This window comes from Verticillium dahliae, genomic scaffold (genome assembly GCF_000150675.1).
Source record: "Verticillium dahliae VdLs.17 supercont1.6 genomic scaffold, whole genome shotgun sequence".
Lineage (NCBI taxonomy): Eukaryota > Fungi > Ascomycota > Sordariomycetes > Glomerellales > Plectosphaerellaceae > Verticillium > Verticillium dahliae.
The window spans coordinates 14353-33783 of record NW_009276926.1 but is presented as its reverse complement, the minus strand read 5'-3'; the positions used below and the strand labels follow the sequence as shown (position 1 = coordinate 33783).

At 57.6% G+C, this 19431-nt stretch overlaps 9 protein-coding genes across 9 annotated transcripts in view; 2 read left to right on the top strand and 7 right to left on the bottom strand.

The window, feature by feature from the left end:
• The window catches only part of VDAG_03572 (advillin), a gene marked incomplete at both ends in the record, with an annotated part of 5024 nt that extends 3752 nt beyond the window's left edge, over positions 1–1272 (bottom strand). Inside the window, 2 exons of the mRNA XM_009653656.1 lie at positions 29–804; positions 1137–1272. Coding sequence (XP_009651951.1) covers positions 29–804; positions 1137–1272 — 912 coding nt within the window. The remainder of the gene's footprint in view (positions 1–28; positions 805–1136) is intronic.
• A 676-nt stretch (positions 1273–1948) lies between these two features.
• Positions 1949–2989, bottom strand: VDAG_03571 (ADP-ribosylation factor). Its single transcript, XM_009653655.1, has 5 exons — positions 2711–2989; positions 2646–2662; positions 2448–2593; positions 2319–2399; positions 1949–2265 (listed from the first exon to the last, which is right to left on the bottom strand). Exons 1-5 carry the CDS (start codon positions 2776–2778, stop codon positions 2134–2136), a joined length of 444 nt encoding a protein of 147 aa, XP_009651950.1. The 5' UTR covers positions 2779–2989; the 3' UTR covers positions 1949–2133.
• Positions 2990–3729: 740 nt separating this feature from the next.
• On the top strand, positions 3730–5491 carry VDAG_03570 (uncharacterized protein; the record flags this gene model as incomplete). Its single annotated transcript, XM_009653654.1, has 4 exons — positions 3730–4659; positions 4869–5045; positions 5124–5187; positions 5247–5491. 4 exons carry the CDS (start codon positions 3730–3732, stop codon positions 5489–5491), a joined length of 1416 nt encoding a protein of 471 aa, XP_009651949.1.
• A 667-nt stretch (positions 5492–6158) lies between these two features.
• On the top strand, positions 6159–7315 carry VDAG_03569 (uncharacterized protein; the record flags this gene model as incomplete). The annotated part of the gene is made up of 2 exons (XM_009653653.1): positions 6159–6634; positions 6700–7315. The coding sequence occupies 2 exons, from the start codon at positions 6159–6161 to the stop codon at positions 7313–7315; spliced, it is 1092 nt and encodes a 363-aa protein (XP_009651948.1).
• A 618-nt stretch (positions 7316–7933) lies between these two features.
• VDAG_03568 (translocation protein sec63) lies at positions 7934–10275 on the bottom strand (the record flags this gene model as incomplete). Its single annotated transcript, XM_009653652.1, has 4 exons — positions 7934–8100; positions 8152–9730; positions 9807–10118; positions 10246–10275. 4 exons carry the CDS (start codon positions 10273–10275, stop codon positions 7934–7936), a joined length of 2088 nt encoding a protein of 695 aa, XP_009651947.1.
• Positions 10276–10801: 526 nt separating this feature from the next.
• VDAG_03567 (uncharacterized protein) lies at positions 10802–11471 on the bottom strand (the record flags this gene model as incomplete). The annotated part of the gene is made up of 2 exons (XM_009653651.1): positions 10802–11268; positions 11327–11471. The coding sequence occupies 2 exons, from the start codon at positions 11469–11471 to the stop codon at positions 10802–10804; spliced, it is 612 nt and encodes a 203-aa protein (XP_009651946.1).
• Positions 11472–11876: 405 nt separating this feature from the next.
• VDAG_03566 (lipase) lies at positions 11877–14317 on the bottom strand (the record flags this gene model as incomplete). The annotated part of the gene is made up of 2 exons (XM_009653650.1): positions 11877–13189; positions 13276–14317. 2 exons carry the CDS (start codon positions 14315–14317, stop codon positions 11877–11879), a joined length of 2355 nt encoding a protein of 784 aa, XP_009651945.1.
• Positions 14318–15085: 768 nt separating this feature from the next.
• VDAG_03565 (small COPII coat GTPase SAR1) lies at positions 15086–16450 on the bottom strand. The gene is made up of 5 exons (XM_009653649.1): positions 16338–16450; positions 16125–16228; positions 15948–15987; positions 15511–15876; positions 15086–15431 (listed from the first exon to the last, which is right to left on the bottom strand). Exons 1-5 carry the CDS (start codon positions 16354–16356, stop codon positions 15391–15393), a joined length of 570 nt encoding a protein of 189 aa, XP_009651944.1. The 5' UTR covers positions 16357–16450; the 3' UTR covers positions 15086–15390.
• A 314-nt stretch (positions 16451–16764) lies between these two features.
• On the bottom strand, positions 16765–19411 carry VDAG_03564 (uncharacterized protein; the record flags this gene model as incomplete). Its single annotated transcript, XM_009653648.1, has 2 exons — positions 16765–17787; positions 17849–19411. 2 exons carry the CDS (start codon positions 19409–19411, stop codon positions 17158–17160), a joined length of 2193 nt encoding a protein of 730 aa, XP_009651943.1. The 3' UTR covers positions 16765–17157.
• Positions 19412–19431: the final 20 nt, after the last annotated feature.

Genomic DNA, 19431 nt, shown 5'->3' with positions numbered 1-19431 from the left:
TGGGCGAAGATCGTCCGGAGCCTGTGACCATAGCAGATGCTCGGCGGCCTGGCGCAAGTTCCTCTTCGGGAGATACCTCGGCAGGCGGGTCTAGTCGTTGGGCGCTGGAGAGGCGAAGAGGGGAGGCAGTCGCACGGTCTTTGGCCAGAGTATCCTGGAACTTGGGCTGCGGCGGCGGGACCTGCGACTCGCCGGCCGAGGTCTTGCGTTCCATACCTGGGAGTTGTGCGCGCAGGGAAGACATATCGAGCGTCTCTTGATCCTCAACCTGATTTTTACGGTAGGCGGCAGAGCCGAGACCACGGTCGGCCGTCTGTCGGAACCATGTCGGATCCCTGGAACCAAGAGCCTGGGCAATCTGGTCCTTGGTAAGAGTCTGCTCAGTTGCTGAAGCGGGTGCTTGCTCGGATGGGGCCGTGGAGGATGTTCTGGCAGCGTTCTGGGCAGCGAACATGGACAGCGGCCTCGTCTTTGGCTTTTCTCCGGCCTGCGAGTTCGGGCGCCTCTGCCATGACAGCGGCCTCGGACCGCCAATGCCGGAAGGTGAGGAAGGAGAGTTCATGCTGGAATTTTGCTCGTCGGTTTCGGCGGGCGGGGCGTTCTCCTGGGCTGCAGCGTCTGTAGCTGTGGTTTCAAGCTCGGGCGAGGTGACGGCTGCACGCGATTGCGGACTGCCGGTGTTTTCGGTTGCAGGAGTCAAACGGGGCCCGTCAGCGAGTCGTGAGGTGGTGCTGTTGCGATGCGAAGAGGGTGGTGGGGTATTGGCGGGAGATGACTTTTGGGGAGAAATGGATCGTGCGCGTTCTGTCAATGCGAGCCGTCAGTCAAGTCAAGGAAGGGACACTGGGCAGCAAAATAGAAATTGAAGCTCTGGCTCTGGCTCTGACTCTAGGCGTCGGTCCCCATCGGAAAGGGTAGCCAGGGAAACGCATGTGGGTTGTACGCTCGCTGGTCGTTGAATTGGGTTTTGCTTGTTGTTGTCCACACCAACGTGGCGTGCAGCCAGGATGGAGCTGGGACTCAACGAGCGAAACGACGCCAAAGCGTTTCCATGTGGACAGGATGCGTGGTCGAAGGCAATGGATGGGTCACAGACGGGTCAGAGGAAAAAGAAGAAGAGGGGGGAAGAAACATACCGGCGCGGCGAGCCTGGCGTTCTCGTTTCTCTTGCTGGATCTTCTCGTCAAGCTCTCTCTGTCGCGCATCATCCTCCTCTGTGCGTCGCGCGTTCATCTCCTTGACATCCTGCAAAAACTTGGAAACGTCGTCCATGGCTACTGGTGGCAAACCCCTAGGTTGGGAGCATTGGACGCAGCGGGGGTGTTGAGGGCTGTTCTCTCGGTCGACGGTGATAGATGTCGTGACAAGGCGCTGACGATAGCAATGGACAATGGCAATGGCGATGACAGCGATGGAGATGGCCCGTCTAGGGATAGCTCGTGTTTTTCGATGCTTGTAGTACCTGGCTTGCCTGGCTGGACGCCAATGACTAGTGGTTCGGTGGGAGGATGTGAGATCGTCGTCATTTGTTGATGTTCTGCCTAAGCCGGGCCCTTGTCTTGCTTTCCCTTGGCGACAACATGAGCCCACCCACAGGCCGTTGACCTCCACCTCCGTGAGCTGAGACGCTACAACGCTACAATGGGTGGGGCCTCTCAGCAGCTTTACAGTGAGTGGATAGCGCCTCAGTCTTTGTTCCAGCGCCTGCGGCCTCCACATTACCTAACGTAGGCACCTATAAGGTAGGCTTACCTTGGCCCAATTCTCATGCCACTCCTCGGGTTCCTCGACACAGCAGTCTACCATTGCACGGCGTTAAGCACGCTGTTATCATGATCTTGTCTAGTGAATGGGCTCTAGATTGGCTTGAGCCGATCCGAACTCAAAATCTAGTGAATTATGGTGTCTTCGTGAGTTTGTCTTGTCTTGTTTTGTTTTGTTTTGTTTTGTTTGGCTGTCAGCCTTCGCTCTGTGATTCCTTTATCGCGCAGCTCTAGTCGGTCACCCCATCGATGTTCTTGACACCCACGACGACTCCATCAACCCCACTCGCTGCCTGCCTCGGGGGTCCATGTTCCCCTCTGTGGTAAGGTAGGTACCTATCTCCACCGAGATTTCCTACAGCAATGTGCCTCAGTAGAGAAACAGCCGCTTCTTCGCATCGTCCACTACCCATGCCAGGCCCTCTTTCAGATTCGTCCCTGTCATGGCACTACATCGAAGGACGTTCCACCGATGCGTTCGTATCGATTCCAACTGAAGGCCCTTGAAACTTGTCAAGACTCGTTCGATCACTTGTCGGTCACATGGCAACATACCTCAAGAATCTCTCGTTCGTTCATGCACCCGCCAACATCAGTCTTGTTCGCAAAGACGAGGAGGCTCGCTCCGGAAAGGCGCTGTTCGTGTCAGTGAACATGGTTTGCATGTATACCGGGGTGCCTGACCTCTTCCTGTAGAAGACCGTGAAGCTCCTCTCGGCAATCTTCAATCCTCAGTCGGTCCGTGGCATCGACAACCCAGATGAGGGCATCGGTCTTTTCAAAATAGTTGCGCCAGTATGACCGCAGCGTCTTCTGTCCTCCGACATCCCCTGTGATGGTCAATAGAGGCACCAAGTAGTACAAGCAAAGGCTGGCGCATACAGATGTTGAGTTTGTATCTTTACACTCGTCAGCAACGTCCTTGTCAGAGGCAGCAGACCACTGACCCTTCGTAATCGATCGTTTTGATGATGAAGCCCAGCGTGGGGCTCACCGTATTGACGTCCTCGCCCATGATCTTCTTCACAATCGTCGTCTTGCCTGCGTTGTCCAGGCCCCTGGCCGCGCATCTTTGTCAGCGAGTCTCACTGATCCTGCGTCTGTACTCACAGCATCAGGATCCTCATCTCCTTGTCCTTCAGCCGGGCTTTCCGGAGAATTGACAACATTGTCGGCAAATGTTGTCAAAGGCGACTCGAGCCTGAGACTCGGACGCTTTACTGGTTACCAGGGTGGTCGTTGTATCTGATGAGAGAGTGTGCCAGTCGAATGCAGTGGTATCGCAGACTCCGCACGTGATTTGCAGCAGTCGGTGGGACTGCTGGTTTTCGGTGAAGAATCGGTGACTCGGTAAGAGCCCCTTTTCAGGGTCACAGGCTACTGGCAATGTTTCTCGCGTGCTGTTATTGAGGTTCGTCTTATTTTCTTGACATCGATGAATCTATATTGTACTAGATGTATGATGAAGTCGTATAATGAAGGGCGCACCATTTCCCCAACCGTTTCCCGACTACATGGAGTGCCATGTGGCGTCTTGCCTGATTGCCAATGATGCATACACTAGAAGTTTTTGACATGTTCACCGTCAACCGTAAATCTGATGGTCAAATCTTGAGGCTATATCACCCTGTAACTTAGGGGGACTTCTGGCAAGAACACACTGTACTATCTGGGATCGCGCGTCAGAGGAAGGCACCTAGCCTTGGCTCCTTCCAACAACCCCCGCTGCAACCCGTACTCGGTCCAGAGATTTAATTCGTAACCTTTCCCAACACCTACCGCAAAAGCAACAGCAACAAGCATCCCGCCTCAGCTCCTCATGAGGCTGTCTGTCGACAAGGATTCAAGACTTTTACGACTTTGACTCTCTCTTGCTCTCTCTTCTGACCAAGACGGCCTACGTCGACACTTGCCAGCTCGAGGCCCCCAATTCCTGTCAACACCACGACGTTGGTCTGTTCAAGCAATGGAACGAGACGACGGGAAGGATAGCAAGTGGATGTCTGATGCTGTCAAGCTTCCTACTAGAAATCGTCATCCTCCGGGCCGCCACCCCGTCGACTCCATCTTGATGGTCACCAACAACTGTCAACCGCGCGTGAGCCCCCTACCGCCCGGCCATGCATCTCTGTACCAGGTCAAAGGAGCGATCCCTCTCAATCTTGAATCGCTCTCCCTGACAGACACTTCTTCGCGTCCTCTTCGTCTGACCTCGCAGAACCTCGCTCTTGCCCCTGTCACACGTCGCGTAATTGCTCAGGATATGGCTGCAAAGGACAAAGAGAACAAAACGGAAATTTCCTTTCGTCTCAGCAGCGCTGGAGATGGCGGTAGTCCAGACACGCAAGACGATCAAGTCCTACGTACCGGCGCTCCTCTTGCCGAGAACCTTGCCTTCAAGAACACTATCAACATTGACCGAAGCTGCGACGTCCGGAATGAGATAGGTCCGCCTCACAAGCTAGAAGCTATCGAGGGCGTCATTAATAAGGATCCCTGGATGGGTGAGGGTGATGACGATGCGCATTTCATGTGCCAAAGCTACAACTCACGCTTCATCAACGCCTGGCTATTGAAAGTTCCAGAGGACATCAGAGCAGACTTTCTGGGCGACAGCGACATTGAAGAGCACTCCGAGCACCCCATCAACACCGATACTGGAACTCTGATGGCTCGTGTGGAGCAGCCCGAGTCGACTCGCAACCCCGAAACCCTCAGGCCTGACCACAAAAAGCATGCGGATCGTTGGACGAGCAACTACCATATCAAGAGCAAGATCATGATCCGCGAAAGAGACGCAGCTCTGATGCAGCAAAAACAGGCTACACCTGTTTCTTTCCATGGTTGCGAGTCAAACATACAGCCAGTTCCGCAACGTGAGGTTGCGGTTGATTGCGTACTTCGACCAGCCAAACCGAACGATGTCCCTGGGATCATCGATATCTACAACAGGGAGATCAAGAAAGGCCACCGTGCTCTTGACAGCGAATTAGTGTCGGAGAATGACCTGAATGCCATCGGTAACAGCTGTCGCACACAGTGTCTTCCTTTCATTGTCGCCATGCGCCAGTCGCCTGACCTGACTGACCCATCCGTCTGGCCCAGCAATCTGCCTGGGAAACCTTCATGCAAATGCCTCAAAAGCCTGTTCCACAGCCACCGCTCGTGATTGGTTTTGCCTTCTGCGAGACCCTCAAGGTTGGGTTCGGCAAGGGCGGCCATGTTGGTCAACAGAGCGTCAGGCTTCATGTGTACACCCACCACGACTACCGGCGTAAAAATGTGGGAAGTGCCCTGTTGGATCGAATCCTTACACATATGTCACGCTCGCACATTCCGGACACTACAAAGCACGACTAGGACAATGCTTCCGGAATGAAGCCGTATGACAATCCCACCAGTCGCAGCCGAATGGTCCCCCAGCGTGAGTGTCGTCCCCCAAGGTATCAATCACAGCAATACATGCTGACACAATTTGACCAGGTATCATCATTGAGGGGATCTTCCGTGATGAGAAGGATCCGGAACTCACCTTTATTCGCAAGTGGCTCAACGCCTTCCGCTTTGAGGAGGTTGGCCGAATTCAAGGTGCATATGGCACGAAACGCGGCCCACACAACAGTGAGTGGATGGACCTACACATCTGGCAGCATCAGTCCTGCGAACACGAGCACCCGACTGGCAGTGACCCGGGAGTGTGGGAAGGAGGTCTGCTCGAACGTTACTGAACAGAGGCTCACGAGTGGCTGTACTCGTCAAGACGCTGCGGCCGCCATGTGGGGTGCGCAGTTGTGTATGTACCATCAGGGACAGACAGGCTACCAACAAGTGACCGAGATTGCTTCTTGTAGAGCAGCGGAGGCTGAAAGTAGTATGAACAGCCAAGTAGTGGACACAACGGGCTGGCCAGCGAAGGTTCAATACACGAGGATGCAGGTCACAGTCAAAAGCATAGCACAGGTCTCGAAGCGAATCTTCAGAGCATTGTCGGGTAATAAGCCACCGGTTAGCCGACCAAGACGCCATGATGTACGAGAATCTGCCAGGCGACAATAACTTGTGTGGCCGCTTCCTGGCATCGTGTCGAGCAGCCTTTTCAACGACTATCTATCAAACGTTGGAGGAGGACTATAGAAGGGTGAATGTCCTACGTTTTGAGCCTACACGCACCCAGTTTCTTTACCCCTTTTTCTCACCTACTCGGTATTTTCAGAGTGGTCGTTTCTCAGGCCGCCTGTGCCCAAGAATAAGTTACTTCGCGGACCCTGATAGTATTGGAGGGAAATCGGTCTCCTCAGCGTCAGCACCTAGTCTGAGTCTGTCAAACCGCGGCAATCGAGACCTGGAGCCCGACCACTGTCTTGATTCCATTGAGCCGCTCACACATCTTTCACCATGTGCTGCTGCATTTTCAACTGCTTCAAAAGGCGGTCCAGCGGCAAGCCACCGAGAGCCAAGCCGGCCCTCCCCTGGCTGCCGCCCACGGCAATCCACGACGCGGACTCATGGAGGCCTGTCCAACAACTGAGTGGCTTCTTCGGCCTGCCGTATGAGATCCGCTACGAGATCCTGCGTTTGGCCTTTGGCGATTGCGTCGTTCACATCGACATGCGCCCCGGGCCCGCCTGGCCAGTCATCCGATCAGATGGTTCAGTTGCCGAGCCCGGGTATCGCGCGCGCCGCAGAGTCATATGGAGATGGACCAACGGCTTCTGCCACCGTGATGCGAAATACGAGGACACGCACGACGCCTCGGAAAAAACCTGGCGAGCATGCCTCGACGGCCAGGCCAACTGCTCCGGGCGCGAATACGGGTCGAACAACGGCAAATTCCAGGGCGCCATGAGCTTCCTGCTCTCCAGCAAGCAAAGGTCAGACAGGGCATCAGTCTAACCCCCTCCCGCCCGAAGACCCCGGAAGCTGACCACCCTCGCAGCCACGACGAGCTGCTGGGGATCCTCTACGGCACAAACGCCATCCTGCTGGAGAGCATGCCCTTGATCGAGTCGCTGTGCGCTCCGACGCCCGCCCGCGCGCGGCTCCTCGGACCGGGCATCGAGCTCGTCACTTCGCTCCGCATCACCCTCGAGCTGGCCCTGTTCGACAAGACGTGCTTTTCGCCCGCCGCGTACCACCGCAGGAGGTTCGTCAACATCCTCGACGGTCTGGGCCCCCGGTTCCCCCGCCTCAAGCGGCTCGCCGTCTTCTTCGACAACCGGGCCAGCCTCACAAAGTTTGATCCCTTCAGGGAGATGGACAAGCTGGACCTCCACCTCTTTCGTCCGCTGCTGGCCATGAGCGCGCGGCTGGCCAAGGTCGACGTGACCGTGTGGGTCACCGCGCCGATGTATCAGCTTGCCCTGACGGGGTTCTCGAGGCAGCGTGGCGAGGCGAGGCCGGGGCTGGTTGAGTATCTGATACGTGCTGATCAGATGTGGTATCCGTTCTTCAACAATTGGGACGACGGCCAGCGAGCGGGGGAAGGGTATTGGATCAGGAAGTGGAATGACAAGCCGTGGAAGATCTGCCCGAAGACGGGACGGCGTGGTTAGAACTGGTCTAGTGAAACGAGGATTGATTTGTGATCAGGTTCTGCTTGGCTTTCTCCCAGTAGATCTCGAGTAGTGATCAGTGGTTCTCGTGTGAAAGCATGGGGCAGTGCCGAAGGTTGTCAGGGTGCTATTTATGATCGGTGAACATTCGGACACCTTTGGCTTCCATTTTCCCCAGTCTGGGATGCCCGCTTGTTGTTTTCCACCAGATAAACCCGGACTTGGATCTCAACTTGGCTCTGCTGCGTGAACCGCAGCTCATGTACTCTCCGTGCTGCAAGGCAACATCAATACAAGCCACTAGATGTAGGAAGAACAGCCTTGAGGCGCTGCACCCATAGTACCATCTCATCATCTTCGTCTTGCGCACCTAGAAACGCATGTCATCGGAGTGCGGACATACTGAAACTCTGGGTATATTCAGTCCTGAGATGCCTTTTTCTCCACTCAGGAGCGGCCACCCCTGGCCACTATGATGATAAACAACGATGCAATCCCAAGACACCCCTTCGCCACCCAATCCGAATAAGCTGGCAAGGTCATACAAACCACTAGAGACAATAACAATAAGACTCAACCGACCAGGTTCGGTCCGCGCCGAACCAACAGACACCCCGCCTACGACTCGTCCTCCGTGTCCGTGTTGGTCGCGCTCGTGTCGTCGTCGTCCTGGTCGTCGTCTGTGCCGCTCTCATCGTCCGACTCCTCGACAACCTGCTTCCTCCTCGGCTTGGCGGTGGGCGGTGCGCCCCCCTTGAGAGCGTTCATCTGTCCGGCCAGCGAATCTGATGTACTGTCAGTTGCGTTCGGTTCAGGTGCATGCGTGGACAACGTACCCTCATCAGGCTCGCTAATCTCATCCTCGGCCGCCATGGCGGCAGCCTTGCTCGCCTCCTCCACAACCAGCGTCACCTCCATCTGGGTGTCAAATCCGACGTAGCTGTCACACACGAGGTGCATGACGAAAGTGTAGTGGCCAGCCTGTGGTGGCGCGGCGAACTGGGCCTTGAGGGTCTGCATGTTGAACGTGGGCTTGCCGTCGCTGTCGAAGATGGGCTGGTCGAACTGGGTGAAGTGGAAGGGAGGGACGGCCATCTTGCCCTGCTTTGAGTCGGACAGGAAGACGGACCACTTGGGGGCGTGGTCGCGGGCAAAGTAGGGAGCGTGGGCGAGTGGAGGCAGAACAGGCTTCTTGTCGACGGCGACGGGCTTGCCTTCGGGACCCTTGACGACAGCCTTGGCGCGGCCGAGGTAGGCCTCGAGATCGTCTTCGGCGGGATCAACGTCCTCGAGGTCGAGCTCGTTGACCTCTGGGACGTTCTCGCTGCCCGGGGGGATGATGCGGCCCTTGACGACGAGAGTAACGAGTGAGGAGGGAATGATGAACTTCTCGCCAGTGACCTTGAAGAAGGCCTTGTTGACCTGGAGATGGGGCAGCTGCTTGGCCACACTGACAGCCGTCTTGTACTGCGCGTCGGTCAGGAGACTTTTGCCGACAGTGAGGCTCCTCCTCTGGGCGTCGGGGAGTTCCATAAACTGCTGGACGTTGACGTGGGTCTTGGCGTCGCCATCAACGGCCTGGGCGATTTCGGAGGTGAAGTGAGGGAGCTGGAGAAGAGGCGACGACTTGGGAGGCATGGCCTGGATGAGATGCTGGGTCGTAGAGAAGGAAGCGATAATAGGGGCTGTGTGGCCAAAGGCCTGGGCGATGACGGAGAAGGAACGGTTGAGGGCGTCAGCGGTGGGTGCGACCTCGTACTTGGCGCTGTTGAGGGTCTGGTCGTTGAGCTTGACGCGCCCGAGGTAGGCCCAGAGCAGAGACAGGGCCTTGCGGCGCACGCCATTGTCGAGGTCCTCGAGGGCGTGCTTGTCCTTGGTCGTCAGTCCGGCGCCGGTTGCTATCCTGGACTCGATAGAAGCGAGGCCAGAGTCGGCCTTGTCGCCCTTGAATGTCTCGTCGTACTCCTTGCCGGCACTCAGGGCGGTGATGACGCCGCCGGTGTCGATGTTGTCCTCGTAGGCGCGGAAGAGGTCGTTGGCCGACTCCATGAGGACACCTTCCTTGGACATCCTCTGGGTTCCGTACCACCACGATCCGACAAGGTAGGGGAGGAGAACACCGAGGAGGAGGGTGTAGAGAACGACGACGTACTTGCCGTTGCCGTCGGAGATGATCCAAGGGGGCAAGGCGATGCCGATGCTGAAGCTCTGCTTGCCGTCGGGGTGGCCATACTGGATGTAGTTGTTGCGGACCTCTTCGTCAGTGAGGGCCTGGTAGGCCTTGGAGATCTCGACATAGGCATCGTTGAGAGACTCAATCGTCTCATTCTTGGCCGGGTTAGGCTTGACCTTGTCAGGGTGCAGTGTTCGGGACAGCTTTCGGTATTTGGACTTGATCATCTTCTCGGTAGCAGACTAAGGGGGAAGACATGTCAGCCAAATGGGGCTCCACTGAAGCCGGACGGGCGGCCAGAGGGGGAGGGGGACATACGTCTGGGAGACCGAGAATGTCGTACGGGTTCCACAACTTGAGGACTGTCCTCTGTGTGTGCAAGATCAGGTAGACCATGGCGGCCATGAGAGCCCAGCCGACGATGACGAACAGGGCGCGCTTGACCCTACGCTGCTTCCGCTTCTGCGCATCGCGACGCGCTTGTATGAGGTCCTCATGCTCGGGCTTGAAGTCGGACTGAATGCGTGGCGCCTTGGCCTCGATGTCTTTGGCGGGGAAAAGGAGAGTGTAGGTGAGAGGGAGGGTGACGAGGCCCGTCAGGGTGAGGATGAAGACGGGGAAGAATTGCCCCTAGAGTAGGTCGGTTAGCTGATGCTCGCTGCGCGCACCAAGATACGACCTCGAGAAGGAGCACCAGTGCTTCCTCGGTTTGCCGGCTGGCTGGAGGGATGAAAGGCTGTGCAGCAGGGGAACGTACCTGCTCATCGTATGAGTATTCGGAACTCATCTTGCCGGTTGTAGGAAGGTGAGCGTTGGTTGCGAAGCAGTCGCAGGTAGAATGGAGAGGTTGTGGTCCAGGTCTACAGTCTGGAGTATGGAGGCCTTCGTAGAGAGTTCGACATATGACAATCGTGGCCTCGAAATATTAGCTTGGGTGCCAGCGGGCAGGGGTCGTTCCACTGCGAAGTGTGACGGAAGGTCGCCCGCCGGCAACTGGATTATCTGTCCTTCCCGCAGGGGTCAGAGCTCGGGCCACCTGGGGTCCACTCCCTCCCAGTAAGCCTTCACCGAGCTTCTCCTGACTTCTGTGATGCGGTACCTCAAGGTAGGTACCTGGGTAGACGCTGAAGTTCATCTTGTCCATTTGACTGCAACTATCCTCCAACTCTGTAGCTGACCCATGCAACTCCGGAAACTCACTACGAAGCAACGCCGACCCCCAAGCCTATCCGCCCATGCCCAAAACCCAAGTAAAAAACATGCCTGTCCCAGCCAAACCTACTCTCCGCTGTCCGTTCGCAAACGCCATCTCCTTACTCAACGTAGACCTCCATCCGCAGCGGGCTCCCCTTCCCTCTGGCCTCAGCATCTACCTTTTGAACGCGAGGCCGCATCGCAAAGGCCTCGACGTACGAGAGCGCCTTGAGAGGGCCCTTTGTATCGCTGTCGAAGAACACCTCGATGTCGGCCTCACCCGTCCTTTCGTCAACCCCCCGATGCATCGCAGTGTCATCTCTGAAAACCTCACAGGGTTCATTGAGCGACAATTTCTGCAATTCAGGCGCCAGTGCGGCCTGATCGCTGTCGTCGTAGATGACAAACTCCGTATCAAAGCTGATGTAGCTGTCTCGCGTCGTGCTTTCCAGGTAGGACATTTGGTGCGAGTGATTCGTGTCTTCGGCCTGGCAGACCACATCTTGCGCGCCTACTTTGCGGAATTCGTGACCAGAGCCCGGATTGCGATGCTGCTGCTTGAGGGGACGGCGCGGCTTGAGAGTGCCTGGCCATTGATCAGTACATCTACCGCAACCATCAATCCTCAGAAAAGAGGAACGTACTAATTCGCATGCTTGCCTTTCCGACGCGTGCCTGATTGACCGGTGGCGCCACATTTTCCTTGTCGTCTCGCGGGTCGTGCCTGACCGGCGGGAACCTGCCGTCGTGATGCGACGGGCGCGATCGTCGGCCTCGGTGAGGAGACATCTTGCTGCTATACCCTCTGGCGGTCAATCAAACCTGGCTTCTTGGTGTCTCGGAGGGCAACTCACGCAGAAAGCACTTGGTCGCGTGACGGGAGTATCGCCTGTTGACTGATATGCAGTTTGATCTGCCTTTGCTCCAAAGTTGCAAGTCAAGGCAATGGTCGTGTGAATCGTCAGATAGAGCCAGATTCCTCAGTGCACATGAAGAGGTGAACGAAAGGCTTGAACGTGAACTGGGCCTACCGACCGGCATCTTGAGCATACAATTCAAGGCAGGCAGTCTGTGATTCAAGATGCAGTGCTGCCCATTGAGGCTACTGCCCTGCCTTCCTATTGTTCAACTTCAATACCCAAAACGCCCAGCTGTAATAATTATGGACAAGTACACGCCTCAGCACCATCACGTTCAATCCCTCTTCTCAAAGTCGTCTCCTTCCTCATCGTCGATAATGGCATTCTCATCATCCAACGAGGTGGTCAGCTTGCCCTCATCATCCGTCGACTCGTCTTCAATGTCCGTGTTCCCCGTCACCATCAGGCTCCTCATGTCGTCCTCGCTGATAATGGTCTCAATGCTGCCGCGGCGAGCCCACGGTCTCGTCTCTTTCCGCCCCTGCTCAATCATCCGCTCAACCTTGAGCCTGTTGCCCATGAACTTCAGAATCGGGAACCCGCGCTGCTGCCCCTCGTGCAGCATCCTTGCGAGCCGCGGTGGATCTGGGTCCGACAGGATGTGATAGAAATCGCTGGGCACCGACTTGGGCCAGATGGTGATCGTGCCACTAAACTGCTGCAGAAACAGCTGCGACCAGTCCTGCCCCAGCGGTCGGGGCAACAGCTCGGCGTGGCGGATGAACTTGAGCCACTTGGTCATGTCGAGCTTGAGGTAGTGCTCGACGGCCGACATGACGTACCCGCCGCGCCAGCCCTTGCCCTTGCGGTGCGTGACAGGGTGGCCCACGGAGCCGCGCGAGGAGAAGAAGAAGAGGTTGATGTGCGGGTTGACCTGCGAAACGACGGTGAAGTTGACGTTGAAATGGAGGTTCAGCGCCTTAATGGGGATATCGGTGCGCAGACTGCCATCCTTCCACTTGTGGCCGAAGGAGTATGGCGCCAGTGTGCCGTCGCGCTGCTTCATCAAGAGCACAACGGGGTTGAGAATACCGGGGACGGCGGCTGAAGCCAGAACCGCAGACCAAATGACGCAGTCGGGGCTTGTGAGATAGTTGCAGAGGATCGTCGGCGAGTGCGGGTCGGCGGGCACGCACGAGACGTTGAGGATGCGGCCGGTTCGTTCGTAGGCTTCGCGAAACGTCATGGACCCCCGCGTCCACCAACTGCACTGTCGCGCCCAGTCGACAGAGTCAAATCGAGCGCCCGTCTTCCACCACCGGGGGAACCACGTGACGAAAGATTCCCGGCATGCTGTGATCTTGCCTGCGAGGGCTGGCACCAGGAGCGTCTTCAGTTCATCATTCGTTCGAGTGGCGACAAGAGCCGCGACGAGAGCGCCGCCGCTGGTCCCCGTGATGACGTCCGGCAGAAGATTTGCGTCGAGCAGGGATTTGACAACGCCCAGGTGGTAGTAGGCAAAGCCGGCGCCACCAGACAGGCAGAGCGCCGTTCGACCATAATTGGCGTGCATGCCCTTGAACAGGACACGCTTCTCTTCCTGGGTCAATTGCTTGGTGTTGAGCAAGAATTTGATACTCCTCTCGACTGCACTCAGGTCAGCATGGTCTCTTACACACAAGGGACGCCATGACGCGACGTCGTCACGACGCGACGCCGCCAGGACAGCTGACCTTCATCCGTAAAGTTCTGCACGAGGTTCTTCGTCCCGTAGTACGTCTGGCTGTACAAGCGCGGGTTCTCGACGCCAACAAAATTATTCTTGACACACGCCTCAAGCAGGCCCCTCAGCTCGTCGACAGCGCCGCCCTTCTTCCTCCTCGCCCCGTCGGCGCTCTCGTTGTCGTTGTCGTCGTCGTCGTCCGAGTCGCCCCGCTCAAAGGCCTCGGCCCGGTGGCGACACTTGCGCATCTGCTCCCACACCCTCTTGACCGTCTTGGAGTCGTAGTAGGCAAAGTCGTTCTCCTCCTTCCACGTCTGGCGGCCGAGGTAGGCGTCGAGCTCGCGCGCGGCGGCGACCCAGTCGCGGTAGTTTCGCGTGGCGCGCAGGCTGCGGCGCAGCTGCTGGCGGCGGCCGCGCCAGGTGACAAAGTGCTCGTAGACCCAGATGTAGAGGCGCGTGTAGAGGTAGGTCAGCGCGAGGCCGACGAGCCAGGCGCCGACGAAGAAGAGCATGGGCCACTTGAGCAGGGCGTAGAGGTAGCCCTCGCGCGTCTCGTCGGCGCTGCGCGTGCCGAGGAGGGCCTCGGCGGCGCCCTGGGCGCGGCCGCCCTTGCGCTTCGGCCGCCGCTTGTGCTTGTGCACCCGCTCGTGCACCGGCGCCCAGTCGTTCTGGGCCGTGATGAACATGCTCTGGTGGCTGCTGACGGCGGCGGCGTTGCCGTTGGGGTAGATGCCGTTCGGGCCCTGCGGCGCCGTGACATCGCCGGCTTGGGCGGCCGCCGTGGCGGCTATGGCGCTGGCGTCAGCATCGTCGGGGGCGCCGAGGTGCGAGTTGCGCTTGGTGACGTCGAAGGAGCTGGGGCTCTGGATGCTGGGGGACCGCAGGAAGGTCGTTTCTTCAGCGGGGCTCTGCAGAGGGTCGGGAGCCTGGAGGGCCGAGATGAAGGTCGCAATATCAGAGTCGTTGAGAAAGTTGGTATCATAGTCGGGTAGGAGGGCGGGGTCGAACGCCTCGGGCGTGAATCCGTAGATGTCTTCTGCTTGTTCAGCCATGATGGAGGGCCGTTGTGGAGGAGAAAAGAGGCATGTTACGGCAACTGGGAAATGCAGCGCTGAGTGTGTGCAGTCGTGGCAAGGCAGCAAAGCGGGAGCTCGTGAGAGGCGGCAAATGTGTGGATGGACGAATGGATGGTTTGGACAGGCACAATGCAGGAACGAGGGAGCAAGGAGCACTTGCACCTGCACTTGCACGCACCTGCGCTTGCACGAGCCCGGGTTGGGAAACTGTAATGCGGTCAGATAAGGCAAGGGTGCGCCACGGTGGGATGACGTAGCATCAAAGTGGCGCTACCGCCTCTGCTTCTGTTGGGCTGTGCAGGCATTTGACCTGGTAGCATGGAGCCCAGCAAGCCCAGCAAGCCCAGGCATGCTGACCAGGAGGGGCCAAAAGGCACTCAGCAGCAATGAAGCATCCATGAGCGACCTGGGACTTTTCTAACTGTAAATCCTAGCTCAAGTGCTACTTGGTGAGACTGTTGGGCTGAGACATGGAGGAATGCTAGTGGGGGCCTGTCATCACGATACAGTTGAGGCCACCGATGCGTGGCTCAGTTGGACACCTGTACAGTGACTCTTTCAACAGCCTCAAGATCTTTTTTGAAATGCTCCTGTCCGTAGCATCAAGAAAGACGCCATCCTCGGTGTTGAGTCCATCAGTAGAATCGGACAGGGCCGTCAGAGAGCTTGCATGTCCTCCACTGACCCCATCCAATGCAACCATCAGCAAGGGCAAATGTGGTCTCAAGAAGGGAAGCAGCAGACGGTAAAAGACGCAAAGCAACGCATCCGATTCCAATAATCTACTAAAACCCGTCGCTATGAACGAGTTTGATTGACTGCCAGCCGAAGGACCCCCTTAAACCATGGAGCCTAGGAGCACGGCTATGAACCCCCGTCACCAATCTTCGTGTCTACAACATTCCCCCTTTCATCATGTACGCCCCCGACTATCATCGTCACTCGGTTGCAAGCTTCACGCAGACTTCCGAGTCGTCCGATGGGGGAGGCCGTTTCGTAAGAAACACCGCCCTTCCTCACCATCCGCCCAGTGGGCCGGTCCACGTCGTCTAGACGTACTGCGACAACCATCGAATGGCATCGCCATATCCTGCAGAAACCCACGTCAGCAACGTCACACGTTTACGATAGGATCTCCTCCGAGGTGGGAAAACCCCGAGCCGGCGTACCTTGGCGCATGACAACGGACACCATAAAGACCTCGATCGGCCGGATGCCCTCCAGCGGCACCTTGCCCTTCCCCGTCGTCTGGTACAGGCCGAGGTGGTGGCGGAGCTCGTCCTCGGAGATGGCGTCGGGGTGGTCGATCTTGTTGCCGAGGACGACAAACGGCACCTTCTGCAGCTCCTCCATGGACAGGAGGGCGTCGAGCTCAGCCTTGGCCTCGGGGAAGCGCTCGTGGTCCTTGGCGTCGACGAGGAAGACGATGCCGTTGACCTCGGGGAAGTAATCCTTCCAGAGTCGTCGTGCCTGCTGGTGACCGCCCAGGTCAAAGGTCGTGAAGCGGACGTTGCCGATGGCGAGCTCCTCGGAGGCTGTGATGCGTAGAATATGTCAGCTTTTCTATTCCCCCGGATCGACAGCAGGCAAAGGGGGGGCCACGAACTAGGGTGGAGCGTAGGCTGAAGGATCGCGACGCGGTCGTTCTGTCGTCAAGAGGTTAGCATGCGGTGTGTGAGGCCGGCAGGGGATGGAACGAGGCGGCCATGTCGCCATCGCCGTTTGGCACGTGAGACTCGACTCGAGCCCGGCTCGCCAAATGTACGTCCATCGCGTAACGCACCTTGAGCATGTGCAGCAGCGTCGTCTTGCCGGCGTTATCGAGACCGAGGAACAGCAGCTTGGCGTGCTTGTTCAGCAGGCCCAGGCTGGAGAGCACATCCCAGACTGTCAAAGTCGACACATGTCAGCTAAAGTTTTGCCCCTCCCCAGGTAGCAGCAGCGCATTGCACCGCCCGCGCGAGGGATGGGAATGGACGGCGAGGGTAATACGTACACCAGTTGAACATCCACATGATGATATTAGGCGAAGCAGCAGAGGGGTACGGAGAGTGATGCTGAGAATCAACGGCTGCTGTTGGAAATAAATTCGTCGGTCGTGCGGTCGTCAAGTCGTTAGGTTTTGGGAAGAGCCGGGCGATAGGAGATCAAAGTTGGCAAAGAGCAGTCGTGCCCGTGAGGCCAGGTCTAGACTTTGGGTGCCTTGAGTTTCAGGCTGCCACTCCCCATGTCCCTCCCACGGCTTCTGAAGCCCCCCCTACGCCGCCTGCACTCTGGGTGTCAATGCACTGTAAGCCACCCACCAAATCACCTCCGTTGCCGCCCGCCCTTCACAGACAGTCGAGATGCCGCACCCTGATCTCAGGATCAGGCGGCCTTCGACTGCACAGTCACGACATAAATCACCCGAAGTTTCGAAGAGGCAGAAAATTCATCGTCAGAACGGCAAAGCCGCCCGTGTCATTATAAATGCTCCCCAGTGGTCTCTCCGGACCATCCCATGCAAGCGAATGAGCTATCCCAGGGTATCGAGCCTTCGCTGCTGCCGTCGGCTCCCTCCTACTCACTCTCGGTCGTCAAAGTATATACAGAGTCTTCCTCCCAATTCGAGGCTCTCTTTAAGTGTAGAAAATATGTGCCATGAAGTGAAGCAGACAAAGAAAATAAACAGGAACGTGTGGATCATGCTGATGCTGCTGTAAGCTCCCTGGCAAAAGCCAATGCTGAACGCCGTACTCGGGGGTGTAATGTGGCCCCTATGCAAAAAATACAAGACGAGGAAGAAGACTAAGAAAATGGACCTGTGAAGTGGCCACTCAGACAGACAAGACATAATTGCCCTGGTCAATCTTGCCAGCCATGAGCAAACCGAGTTCCCTCATGCGAACGCAGCCCATGCCAGGCATGGGCTTGCGCTCTGGCTTCTGTCCCTTGCGGGCGCGGTTGCAGTATTTCTGATAGTACTTCTCCTTGCGACGTTGGCGCTTCTGCTCCAACCCCTTGACAATGTCGATGGCACTACGAATGTGAACATCGTTGTCATGAGCGTTGGGCATCAATGCCTTGTTGCGACGGCCGTTGCGCATGTTGAACCATGCGGCTGGGCGAGGCAACGACTTGGTCATGGTGAGACCCGGGCGGGAGGCAAGCTCCTTGAAGGCGATGGCCTGAGGCCCGGTACGCAGAGACGCAGGCGGTGACCTGACGACCTGAAGAGCAGGCGACCCCATGCGGCAAGGAGAACGGCGGTCAAACAACCTCTTGGGGGGTGGTGAGCGACCGCGGTTCTTGGGAGGAGGCGAGTGGTAACGCTGTTTTGGGGGCGGCGAGTGATAACGCTTGGGAGAGCTGTGCTCGCTCTTCTTCTTGCGGCTGCGCCTCTCTTGCTGGTGGTCAAGGTCGTCCATCTCGCCGTGCAGCCAGACGTCATCGTCATCGCTGGCGTGCTTCACAGGGTTGGTAAAGCTCTTCTTCGCCATTGTCTTCGGGCTCCGAGGCAGGGAAAACTAGGTCGATGTCCTGAGGAATGACGTGAAGCTTCTCACGCCTGCGGGCAGCAAGACACGAGAGATAGGCGTCTTCGATGGGACGGTCCTCATCAAGGGTACCGCAGACAAAGTCGGTACTGTCAGGAAGCTCAGGAGTGCCAGGGCGGATCTTGATGCGACGAGACTTGCCAGAACGGACAGCCCGAACGCTGCTGATAGAGCCGAGGGAAGAATCGGACTGATGGCCGATAGACGCACGACGTCCAACAGGTGTTGCAGATGAAGGACCGGAAAGGCGGAGGGCGGGCTGCGCGGGAGTCCATAGCTGAAGGTCGTCATCAGCCTCGTCGTCCGAGTCGGCAAAGCCAGTCTCCTCGTCAGTGTGATAACCGATGGAATCATCGTCCTCATCCTCGGTAACGTAGCCGGAGAGACCGTCGTCAATGTCATCATCGTCCTCGTCCTCGTCCTCATCCTCCTCCTCTTCGCCGGCGGTGGCGTTGAGGTCGTCATCGTCATCGATGGCCGTCTCGTCATCGTTTTCCTCTTCATCGGCCTCCTCTTCGGCTTCTTTAGCGAGCTTGCGAATCTCATTCTCCTTCGCCAGGGTATCATTGACGGTCATCTTGCGGCCTGCAACAGGAACAGTCTCTCGCATCCAGTCCTCGTCACAGTGGTCGTCGCTGGCAAACTCGTGGAAGCGGGATGCTTCATTCTGAAGATCCTTGTCGTCCACAGTAATGTACTTCTTGGTGGACATGGGCTTGCGAGCAGGGTCGCGGGAGGAGCGGCGCGCCGCCGGGGGGCGGGGAGACCGTGAGTGGCTCGAGGAGAAGCGATGCTTCCTGACAGTGGCAGGAGAGCTGTCGGGGGTGTGGGGCTGCAGACGAGAAGCGGCAGCCTCGAGGTGCTCAACGTGTTGGGGAGGGGTGGATTGGTTGACAGGTCGAGGAGCAGGGCAAGCAAATTTGATGCACCGCTTGCGAGGCGCATCAGGCTTGGGCTCGATGGCCTGATCCTGGGGTTTCGGTGCCTCAACAGGCTTGGGCGCTGCGGTGGGCTTCGCGGCGCACGCAAACTGGATGCATCGTTTCCTAGGTGGCGCAGTCTTCTGGGACTCCTCTCCTCCTGCAAGAGGGGCCTCCTTCGCGGCACGGGCCGGCTCGTTGTTCAGCTTCAGGAAGCGGAGTTCAGGTAGGGGAGGACTGGGTGTGTTGGTCCGCGATGGGCTGGTCATGCCCGTATCGCTAGTCAAGTCGGCGGTCGAGGCAATGCTGGCGTTGCTCGTAGTGCAGCGTCGAAGACCAAAGAGGTGAAGCGAAGACCGAGGTTCGGTGTGCTCTTCTTCAGGTTCGTAGTGCAGAGCCTTGGTGAGCAGCGACTGGTGGTGGTGGACGTCCACCGAGTTGCGAATCGGGTTGCGAGTGAAGGTGCTCTTCATGGGCGAGTAGGGCAGACGCGAATCGGGGGGTTCATCGACGTCGCCAATGTCCTCGTCGGCAATGGAGGGCATGTTGGAAGTCTGCGCCGCCCAAGACATGACGGCTGATGCCGCACTGGAGTGTGTTGCGTTGTGCGTCATTGTGGGGGGATCTGAAGTCG

Excerpts from the sequence above, each read along its gene's own strand:
- VDAG_03571 (XM_009653655.1), bottom strand. The coding sequence starts at position 2,778 with ATGGGCGAGGACGTCAATACGGTGAGCCCCACGCTGGGCTTCATCATC. Across the intron at positions 2,400-2,447 it reads ACGGTCTTCTACAGGAAGAG|CGCCTTTCCGGAGCGAGCCT; the intron begins GTCAGGCACCCC and ends TGACACGAACAG. Across the intron at positions 2,266-2,318 it reads ACGAACGAGAGATTCTTGAG|GGCCTTCAGTTGGAATCGAT; the intron begins GTATGTTGCCAT and ends ACAAGTTTCAAG.
- VDAG_03565 (XM_009653649.1), bottom strand. Across the intron at positions 15,988-16,124 it reads CGCTGCTGCACATGCTCAAG|AACGACCGCGTCGCGATCCT; the intron begins GTGCGTTACGCG and ends TCTTGACGACAG. Across the intron at positions 15,432-15,510 it reads GTCCGTTGTCATGCGCCAAG|GATATGGCGATGCCATTCGA; the intron begins GTACGCCGGCTC and ends GGGTTTCTGCAG.